Genomic DNA, 11,607 nt, shown 5'->3' with positions numbered 1-11,607 from the left:
CCTGTGTCCCCTGCATCGGCAGGCGGACTCTCAACCACTGCGCCACCAGGGAAGCCCCTGGTCCTTCTTTTATTGTTCCCTTAACACAGGAAAGGCACTTTTGTTCTTGTGATTATAGAATAATACCTCATACTGAAAATAAATTCAAATAGCACAAGCATGTAAAGAAGAAAGCAAAACCACCACTTGTAAAATGCGTTGTGTACACCTTTAGTTGGTGCAGATGTAAAATATCTTCATCCACAGCCCAGTGGGTTGGAATGCTACCTCTTCTACCCCATGTTATGTGACCACAAGCAAGTTTTACTCAACCATCATTGCTTTGGTTTCCTCATCTGTAAAATGAGGATTTGGTATAGTGTCTACTTCTAATGTTATTATGAATTAAGTGCAATAATCTCCACCAAGGCCTTAATTCAGTGCTTGACACAGAGTGAGTGTTTTAAAATGTTAGCTCCTTCTGTAGTTATCGCCCACTTAACACCTCACAGGCATCTTCCTAGGTGAGTTCATTAAGATTGAAGCCTTCTCATTGAGCAGCCCCACGGTTCTCCACTGTGTGTACGCAGCAGTTTGCCACAAGTTCCCTCTCCATGGGCGTAAGTTTATTTGCTGAGTCTCCTTTGGATGGATATTTACGTAGTTTCCAGTTTGGGGGACTATTGTAAATAATGTGCGTGAGTCTTGTCACACTGATATGTCTCCTTGGGGTAAATTCTAAGAATTGTAACTGCAGGTCAAAGGGTTAGAATGTTGGGGTGTGTGCAACTAGAATGTCAGGGTGCTAACGCCTAGAATTTGGGCATGTGCACAGTTCAACTGTTGGGGTGCACGGGGCTCGGTCCTTAGACCCCTTCCTTCTGTTTCACACACACGCTTTAAACCCCGTCTCTGGATGACAGCTCTCATGTTTACAACCCCAGCCTAGACCTGGTGCCTGAGCTCAGATACCTGACTACTGGCCAAGGCCATGAGTGGGCACCTCAGCTATAACTCGTCCACGTGAGAGCTCCTGGTGTGTTGTTATCCCCCAAACTTCCCCTTCCACCGTCTCCTCATCTCAGTTAGTGGCAGCTGCACCCCACCACCTTGTTCTCAGGTCAGAGGCCTTAGAGTCACCTCTGGCTCCCTCTTTCTCTCCCACCATATTCATTGTATAGGGGAGTCTCCTCCACTCTACCTTCAAAATATACCCAGAATCCTAGCCCTTCTCACCACCTTTACTGCTCCAACCCTGATATAAGCCTCCTTCTCTCTCACTTGATGGTAGTGGCAGCCTCTCAACTGCTTCTGCCTTCATTCCTTTCAGTCCATTCCAACAAGCGGCAGGAGGGAGTCTGTTAAAACAAATCAGATTCCCCCCAAGACTCCCCATCTCATTCAGCCCTGCCTCCACTGACCCCCCCCACCCTTATTTTAGTGATGATTTGATGCCTTCTCCTCTGATCTCCTTCCTGCCCACTCCACTTCAGCCACACTGACCTCCTCACTGTTCTTTGCACGTACCAGGGAGGCTCCTACCTCAGGACCTTTGCACTTGTTGTTCCCTCCACCTAGAATGCTCTTCCCCCAGATATCTGTGTGTTTCCCTCCCTTTCTTCTTTCCTTGATGTTGTTTTTCAAACTTGTGTGTTTTTCACACACATCCTATTCCCCCTCTGCTCCCTTTCTTGCTTTTTTTTCTTCCACTAGAGTGATGAACCATCCTGGTTTGCCTGGAACTGAGGGGTTTCTTGAGACTTAAGACTTTTACTTTTAAAACTAGGAAAGTCTGGATGGTTTGTTACTCTATTTGAGCACTCATCACATCTGATATGTTCTACCTTTTATGCATGTATTTTGTTGAATAAGAATATAAACTCCATGAAGGCAGAAATGTTGTCTATCTCCTTCACTGCTGTACCCCCAGTATAGGTACTGCATTTGGCTCAAAGAAGATGTTCAACAAATATTTGTTGAATGAAGGAATGAACTTATGGCCAGGTCAGCCTGGTCCCCAGAGAGATCATGCCAATTAGGTTTTCTTGGGCTTTAAAAAATACCCTACGGGGCTTCCCTAGTGGCGCAGTGGTTGAGAGTCCGCCTGCCTGTCCTGATTGCAGTTTAACACATTTGGGGATGCCTCGCTGACTGGCCCCAACCTGCCCAGCTGGTCTCCTCCTGTCCCCTGAGGTCATTAAAGACGGAGGTCATTAAAGGGCTTCTCTGTTTGCAGAGTAAATGGAGAGGGTTGTAATGTCAACAGAGAACAGCTCAAGTACAGCAAGTGCTTAAAAAGCAAAGCAAGATCTGCCTCTGATAACTAACTGGGCCTGAGCTGACAAGAGGGAGGAGTGGTTCCTTCCTCAATCAGCTGGTGGCTGTTCCTCTGAGTGAGGCTGCCCAAGTGATTAAGGAGGGGGGAGGAAAGGGGGACAAGGAGAGGGAAGGGGGTGAACCTTCTTTTGTTGAGTCCTCACTACCACCCTGGAGCTAGGTGTTACTAATCCCCATTGTACAGGTGAGGAAGCTGAGGCTTGAACCTGGCGGGCAGAGTTAGCAGCAGAACTGAGCAGGTGCTGGAGTGCTGAGGGTTTGCCAAGAAGAGGAGGGGACAGTTAGCTGAGGTCGGTCAAGAAAAGAGGACGGTGAGGGGTGGGTGAGTAACAGGCGTGGGGCTGATGAGGTGGTGGATGAAAGGCCCGACAGGGGCTGAAGGATTTGGGTGCCCCCACCCAGGAACTGGAGACCATTTCCTGGTGCTGGGCCCTGGGGGTCTTGGGAAATGGTGGTGAGGAAGCAGATGAATGAATAGGGTCAGCTTTGGGGATAGTCTTGAGCAGGTCGCTTAACCTGTCTGAGCCTCGCGTCCTACCTGCAGAATGGGGCGAACAGCCGACCTGCTTCACACGTGGGCACCATGAGGTCCAAACAAGGTAACTCACACACCTGGCACAGTTAGCGCCCAGCGCTTCTGGTTGTACCGGTTGAAGCGGGCAGGGTTGGCAGGGATGGGAGGGCAGGGCCTGAGCTGGGAAGGCAGAGGCCGAGGTGGGTACTCACGTAGCCGCAGGCCCGGCAGTGGTGGCGGCGGCGCATCAGGGCATTGAAGGGCTCCTGGCAGCGCATACACATCGTCACCATCTTGTCACGGACCCACTGCGGCGCCCGGAGGCCCAGCTCCTCGGACTGCAGCTGTGGGGTGGCAGGGTGGGCACTTCAGGACCCCCTGTACCCACCTGCTTGTGGCAGAGATTATGTGTGCTATGTTTCCCAGTGCCTTCCACATGAAGTGGACTGAACGAATAAAGACCACGTAAAGGGGAGGTCAGTTACTATGAGCCCTATTTTACAGGTGAGGAAACTGAGCCCCAGAGAGGTCAAGGGACTCAGCAAAGACACCCAGCAGGCCAGAGTTCAGAGCTCAGATCTGAAATCAAGTCACAGACGCTCTCGATAACTACCACCCCACCTGCCTTCCACCTTCCCTTGGTCTCACATTTTTCAAGCACTTTAAAAACCCAAACCTGGATGTGCGCTCACTCCCTCTTGCGAGAACAACGGAATCACGACTAACTGCTGAACAATCATCCACAGGAAGACAATGGAACTCCCCAAAAAAGACACCCCACATCCAAAGACAAAGGAGAAGCTGCGATGAGATGGTAGGAGGGGCACAATCACAATAAAATCAAATCCCATAACTGCTGGGTGGTGACTCACAAACTAGAGAACACTTATACCACAGAAGCCCACCCACTGGAGTGAAGGTTCTGAGCCCCATGTCAGGCTTCCCAACCTGGGGGTCCGGCAACAGGAGGAGGAATTCCTAGAGAATGAGACTTCGAAGGCTAGCGGGATTTGATTGCAGGACTTCGACAGGACTGGGGGAAACAGAGACTCCACTCTTGGAGGGCACACACAAAGTAGTGTGTGCATCGGGACCAAGGGGAAGGAGCAGTGACCCCATAGGAGACTGAACCAGACCTACCTGTTAGTGTTGGAGGGTCTCCTGCAGAGGTGGGGGGTGGCTATAGCTCACCATGAGGACAAGGACACTGGCAGCAGAAGTTCTGGGAAGAACTCCTTGGCATGAGCCCTCCCAGGGTCTGCCATTAGCCCCACCAAAGAGCTGGGTAGGCTCCAGTGTTGGGTCACCTCAGGCCAAACAACCAACAGGGAGGGAACCCAGCCCCACCCATCAGTAGACAAGTGAATTAAAGTTTTACTGAGCTCTGCCCACCAGAGCAGTACCTAGCTCTACCCACCACCAGTCCCTCCCATCAGGAAGCTTGCACAAGCCTCTTAGATAGCTTCATCCACCAGAGGGCAGACAGCAGAAGCAAGAAGAACTACAATCCTGCAGCCTGTGGAATGAAAACCACATTCACAGAAAGACAGACAAAATGAAAAGGCAGAGCGCTATGTACCAGATGAAGGAACAAGATAAAACCCAAGAAAAACAACTAAATGAAGTGCAGATAGGCAACCTTCCAGAAAAAGTATTCAGAATAATGAGAGTGAAGATGATCCAGGACCTCAGAAAAATAATGGAGGCAAAGATCGAGAAGGTGCAAGAAATGTTTAACAAAGACCTAGAAGAATTAACAAACACCTAGAAGAATTAAAGAACAAACAAACAGAGATGAACAATACAATAACTGAAATGAAAAATACACTAGAAGGAATCAATAGCAGAAAAACTGAGGCAAAAAGCGGATAAGTGACCTGGAAGACAGAATGGTGGAATTCACTGCTGCAGAACAGAATAAAGAGAAAAGAATGAAAAGAAATGAAGACAGCCTAAGAGACCTCTGGGACAACATTAAACGCAACAACATTTGCATTATAGGGGTCCCAGAAGGAGAAGAGAGAGAGAAAGGTCCTGAGAAAATATTTGAAGAGATTATAGTCGAAAACTTCCCTAACATGGGAAAGGAAATAGCCACCCAAGTCCAGGAAGCACAGAGAGTCCCAGGCAGGAAACACACAAGCAGAAACACGCCGAGATACATAGTAATCAAATTGACAAAAATTAAAGACAAAGAAAAATTATTGAAAGCAACAAGGGAAAAATGACAAATAACATACAAGGGAACTCCCATAATATTAATAGCTGATTTCTCAGCAGAAACTCTGCAAGCCAGAAGGGAGTGGCAGGACATATTTAAAGTGATGAAAGGGAATAACCTACAACCAAGATTACTCTACCTGGCAGGGATCTCATTCAGATTCAATGCAGAAATCAAAAGCTTTACAGACAAGCAAAAGCTAAGAGAATTCAGCACCACCAAACCAGCTCTACAACAAATGCTAAAGGAACTTCTCTAAGTGGGAAACACAAGAGAAGAAAAGGGCCTACAAAAACAAACCCAAAACAATTAAGAAAATGGTAATAGGGACATACATATCGATAATTACCTTAAACGTGAATGGATTAAATGCTCCAACCAAAAGACACAGGCTCACTGAATGGATACAAAAACAATACCCATATACATCTTGTCTACAAGAGACCCACTTCAGACCTAGGGACACATACAGACTGAAAGTGAGGGGATGGAAAAAGATACTCCATGCAAATGGAAATCAAAAGAAAACTGGAGTAGCAATACTCATATCAGATAAAATAGACTTTAAAATAAAGAATGTTGAGCTTTCCTGGTGACACAGTGGTTGAGAGTCCGTCTGCCGATGCAGGGGACACGGGTTTGTGCCCTGGTGCGGGAAGATCCCACGTGCCACGGAGCGGCTGGGCCCATGAGCCATGGCCGCTGAGCCTGCGCGTCCGGAGCCTGTGCTCCGCAATGGGAGAGGCCACAGCAGTGAGAGGCCTGTATACCGCAAAATAAATAAATTAAAAAAATAAAATAAAATAAAGAATGTTACAAGAGACAAGGAAGGATACTACATAATGATCAAGGGATCAATCCAAGAAGAAGCTAAAGCAATTATAAATATATATGCACCCAACATAGCAGCACCTCAATACATAAGGCAACTGCTATCAGCTATAAAAGAGGAAATCAACAGTAACACAATAATAGTGGGGGACTTTAACACCTCACTTACACCAGTGGACAGATCATCCAAACAGAAAATTAATAAGGAAACACAAGCTTTAAATGACATAATAGACCAGATAGATTTAATTGATATTTATAGGACATTCCATCCAAAAACAGCAGACTACACTTTCTTCTCAAGTACACACGGAACATTCTCCAGGATAGATCACATCTTGGGTCACAAATCAAGCCTTGGTAAATTTAAGAAAATTGAAATCATATCAAGCATCTTTTCTGTCCACAACACTATGAGATTAGAAAGCAATTACAGGGAAAAAACTGTAAAAAACACAAACACATGGAGGCGAAACAATATGTTATTAAATAACCAAGAGATCACTGAAGAAATCAAAGAGGAAATAAAAAAATACCTAGAGACATATTACAATGAAAACATGACAATCCAAAACCTATAGGATGTAGCAAAAGCAGTTCTAAGAGGGAAGTTTATAGCAATACAAGCCTACCTCAAGAAACAAGAAACATCTCAAATAAACAATCTAACCTTACACCTAAAGGAACTAGAGAAAGAAGAACAAACAAAACCCAAAATTAGTAGAAGGAAAGAAATCATAAAGATCAGAGCAGAAATAAATGAAATAGAACCAAAAAAATAATAGCAAAGATCAATAAAACTAAAAGCTGGTTCTTTGAGAAGATGAACAAAATTGATAAACCTTTAGCCAGACTCATCAAGAAAAAGAGGGAGAGGACTCAGATCAATAAAATTAGAAATGAAAAAGAATTTACAACGGACAGCGCAGAAATACAAAAGCATCCTAAGAGACCACTACAGGTAACTCTATGCCAATAAAATGGACAACCTGGAAGAAATGGACAAATTCTTAGAAAGGTATAACCTTCCAAGACCAAACCAGGAAGAAATAGAAAATATGAACAGACCAATCACAAGTAATGAAATTGAAACTGTGATTAAAAATCTTCCAACAAACAAAAGTCCAGGACCAGATGGCTTCACAGGTGAATTCTATCAAATATTTAGAGAAGAGCTAACACCCATCCTTCTCAAACTCTTCCAAAATATTGCAGAGGAAGGAACACTCCCAAACTCATTCTATGAGGCCACCATCATGCTGATACCAAAACCAGACAAAGATACTACAAAAAAAGAAAATTACAGACCAATGTCACTGATGAATATAGATGCAAAAATCCTCAACAAAATACTAGCAAACAGAATGCAACAATACATTAAAAGGATCATACACCATGATCAAGTGGGATTTATCCCAGGGAGGCAAGGATTCTTCAATATATGCAAATCAGTCAATGTGATACACCATATTAACAAACTGAAGAAGACAAACCATACGATCATCTCAATAGATGCAGAAAAAGCTTTTGACAAAATTCAACACCCATTTATGATAAAAATTCTCCAGAAAGTAGGCACAGAGGGAAACTACCTCAACATAATAAAGGCCATATATGACAAACCCAGAGCAAACATTATTCTCAATGGTGAAAAACTGAAAGCATTTCCTCTAAGATCAGGAACAAGACAAGGATGTCTACTCTCGCCACTATTATTCAACATAATTTTGGAAGTCCTAGCCATGGCAATCAGAGAAGAAAAAGAAATAAAAGGAATACAAGGGCTTCCCTGGTGGCGCAGTGGTTGAGAGTCCATCTGCCGATGCAGGCGACACGGGTTTGTGCCCTGGTCCGGGGAGATTCCACATGCCATGGAGCAGCTGGGCCCGTGAGCCATGGCCGCTGAGCCTGCGTGTCAGGAGCCTGTGCTCCACAATGGGAGAGGACACAACAGTGAGAGGCCCATGTACCAAAAAAAAAAAAAAAAGGAATACAAATTGGAAAAGAAGAAAATCTGTCACTGTTTGCAGATGACATGATACTATACATAGAGAATCCTAAAGATGCCACCAGAAAACTACTAGAGCTAATCAATGAATCTAGTAAAGTTGCAGCATACAAAGTTAATGCACAGAAATCTCTGGCATTCCTATATACTAACAACGAAAGATCAGAAAGAGAAATTAAGGAAACAATCCCATTCACCATTGCAACAAAAGTAATAAAATACCTAGGAATAAACCTACTTAAGGAGGTAAAAGACCTATACTCAGAAAACTATAAGACACTGATGAAAGAAATCAAAGGTGACACAAACAGATGGAGAGATATACCATTTTCTTGGATTGCAAGAATCAATATTGTGAAAGTGACTATATTACCCAAAGCAATCTACAGATTCAATGCAATTCCTATCAAATTACCAGTGGCATTTTTTACAGAACTAGAACAAAAAAATCTTAAAATTTGTATGGAGACACAGAAGACCCCGAATAGCCAAAGCAGTTTTGAGGGAAAAAAACAGAGCTGGAGGAATCAGACTCCCTGACTTCAGACTATACTACAAAGCTACAGTAATCAAAACAATATGGTACTGGCACAAAAACAGAAATATAGATCAATGGAACAGGATAGAAAGTCCAGAGATAAACCCACACACCTATGGTCAACTAATCTATGACAAAGGAGGCAAGGATATACAATGGAGAAAAGACAGTCTCTTCAATAAGTGGTGCTAGGAAAACTAGACAGCTACATGTAAAAGAATGAAATTAGAACACTCCCTAACACCATACACAAAAATAAACTCAAAATGGATTAGAGACCTAAATGTAAATGTAGAGACCTAAATGGACACTATAAAACTCTTAGAGGAAAACATAGGAAGAACACTGTTTGACACAAATCACAGCAAGATCTTCTTTGATCTACCTCCTAGAGTAATGGAAATAAAAACAAAAATAAACAAATGGTACCTAATGAAACTTAAAAGCTTTTGCAAAGCAAAGGAAAATACAAACAAGACGAAAAGACAACCCTCAGAATGGGAGAAAATATTTGCAAATGAATCAATGGACAAAGGATTAATCTCCAAAATAAACAAACAGCTCATGCCATTCAATATTAAAAAAACAACCCAATCAAAAAATGGGCAGAAGACCTAAACAGACATTTCTCCAAAGAAGACAAACAGATGGCCAAGAAGCACATGAAAAGCTGCTCAACAACACTAATTATTAGAAAAATGCAAATCAAGACTACAATGAGGTATCACCTCACATCAGTTAGAATGGGTATCATCAGAAACTCTGCAAACAGGAAATGTTGGAGAGGGTGTGGAGAAAAGGGAACCCTCTTGCACTGTTGGTGGGAATGTAAATTGATACAGCCACTATGGAGAACAGTATGAAGGCTCCTTAGAAAACTAAAAATAGAACTATCTTATGACCCAGCAATCCCACTACTGGGCATATACCCAGAGAAAACCATAATTCAAAAAGACACATGCACCCCAATGTTCACTGCAGCACTGTTTACAATAGCCAGGTCATGGAAGCAACCTAAATGCCCACTGACAGACGAATGGATAAAGAAGATGTGGTACATATATATGATGGAATAGTGCTCAGCCATAAAAAGGAACAAAATTGGGTCATTTGTAGAGACGTGGATGGATCTAGAGACTGTCATACAGAGTGAAGTAAGTCAGAAAGAGAAAAACAAGTATCGTATATTAATGCATATATGTGGAACCTAGAAAAACGGTACAGATGAACTGGTTTGCAGGGCAGAAATAGAGACACAGATGTAGAGAACAAATGTATGGACACCAAGGGGGGAAAGTGGCAGGGGTCGGGGAGTGGTGGTGGGATGAATTAGGAGACTGGGATTGACGTGTATACACTAATATGTATAAAATAGATTAATAAGAACCTGCTGTATAAAAAAATAAATAAAATTTAAATTTAAAATTCCCAAAAAAAAAAAGATAAATGTTGGGAGACCGTTCTCCTAGGGTCTCTTGTGTTTCCTTTTTTTTGGACTGTCTTTTCAAGAATCTTCCTATAGCAATCAGCCTTGAAAATAGATGTTGTCTCTCTAGAGCATAGGGCAGACATACTCACTGCACATTATAAAAGATTCAGAGACTGATTTGCTTTTATTTGCTGACATAGTCAATTCTGATTCTTTCAAACTGAGGACCAGTACCTGCCCTTGGAGCATGAATTAATAGAGATAAATAAAGAACTCTTGAAAGATAGCAAAAAAAAAAAAGAAAAAAGAAAAACACAAACCTGCACACACACCACCCCCACAGCCCAAGTTATACATATAGATGTAAAATCCTTCCTAGCGGTAGTTGCACATAAAGCCTCCCAAAGGAATTTTTTGCTAATGGGGGAATCTTTGGCATTGAGTTTCTGAGTAGGGTGTTGTTGGCGTGTGTAAGCTTCCCCTGATCCCTTCAAATCATTCATGGTGGGTGACACTCTCCTGCCCTCCAAGCTGGCCTAGGTAGAACAAAGAGAGGGAATCATTCCTGTGTAAGGCTGGCGGCTCCAGGAGGGATACAGAGCCTTCATTTACCTCCCGCTCCTGGGTGTCTCCCTCAGGGCTCTGGACCGCAGCTTTGAAGGTTTCATTCCGCTTCTCGATTTGGTCAATGGCGGCTTGGCAGGCCTGGGGCAAGGGGCAGAGCACAGGGAGGTGGTTGGGAGGCGGCAGGAAGGGCTTACTCATCTGTGAATCCATCTACACATTCCACAAACATTGCTAAAAGCCTACTGGGTGCTAGGCGTTAGATTCTAAGTGCACATTGCCTGATTTAAGGGAGGAGAAAATATTAGCCCCAGATTACAGATGTGAAAACTAAGGCTCAGAGACATTAAGTGACTTGCCCCAGGCCACCCAGCTAGGCAGTGAGAGGCAGCAAGATTTGAACCCAGGTCTGACTCCAACTACTACAGAGCAACTTTGAGGAAGAACAGGGAGCAAGCAGGCGGGTGTGCACTCACACACACACACACACAGAGCATCCCTCTCTCCCCCACAGCCTGGGTAGCAACGTCGGAATCCTAGGGGCCCTGGAGCATTCTGATACCTGCAACCAGGAGATCATTTCCTCCTGGGACCTGCTCGGAAAGTGAACACAGGTGTTGAGGAGAGCAGCCCCTCCCAGTTTTCCCATCTCGCCCGGCCCTCAGCCTGCCTGCCTACCGGGCCCGCAGCTCCAGGGTGCGCTGCTTCCCGGACACCAGGAAGGAGTGGGGGAACTCGGCGTCAGTCAGCTCCCGCACCTGCTCGGAATGGGAGGGAGAGACTGCTCAGACTCGCCCACCCGCCCCCCAGGCACTGTGGCAGGGAGGTAGGTGAACTGTGCCCCAAGGACAATTCAAATTAGAGACAAGGATAGGGAGCTTGTTCAACTGCTCCCTAATCCCATCAAGCCAAGCAAATGCGCCTGCAACCTGGCCTCACTCTGTACAGCAAATGGGACTTAGGGCTCCTGGAACTTTAGCAGATAAGTTGGCCCAGTGTGAGGTAGGGGTGACGGCTCCTGACAAAGGCGTCACCCAAAATGGAAACTGGGTCACAAATTGGGTTTGGGGACACAGCTTTTTCAAGACCAGATATCTGCTCAGCCTAGAACAAGACACTTTTACCCCATAGAGTGAATGAAGGAATTGATCACCCAATTCACAGATCCAACAGACCCCCCCCCCCC

The 11,607-nt window shown here is 44.4% G+C and overlaps 1 protein-coding gene across 1 annotated transcript in view; it reads right to left on the bottom strand.

The window, feature by feature from the left end:
* The window catches only part of FGD2 (FYVE, RhoGEF and PH domain containing 2), a 35,153-nt gene that overhangs the window by 9,015 nt on the left and 14,531 nt on the right, over nt 1–11,607 (bottom strand). The window contains exons 10-14 of the mRNA XM_007467297.1: nt 11,100–11,179; nt 10,984–11,014; nt 10,470–10,562; nt 3,043–3,174; nt 2,929–3,010 (exon numbers count right to left, since the gene is read on the bottom strand). Of these exons, the coding sequence (XP_007467359.1) occupies nt 2,929–3,010; nt 3,043–3,174; nt 10,470–10,562; nt 10,984–11,014; nt 11,100–11,179 (418 nt within the window). The remainder of the gene's footprint in view (nt 1–2,928; nt 3,011–3,042; nt 3,175–10,469; nt 10,563–10,983; nt 11,015–11,099; nt 11,180–11,607) is intronic.

The sequence above is a fragment of the Lipotes vexillifer genome, unplaced genomic scaffold (genome assembly GCF_000442215.2).
Source record: "Lipotes vexillifer unplaced genomic scaffold, Lipotes_vexillifer_v1.1 scaffold528, whole genome shotgun sequence".
Lineage (NCBI taxonomy): Eukaryota > Metazoa > Chordata > Mammalia > Artiodactyla > Lipotidae > Lipotes > Lipotes vexillifer.
This window is presented reverse-complemented; position numbering and strand designations above follow the sequence as displayed.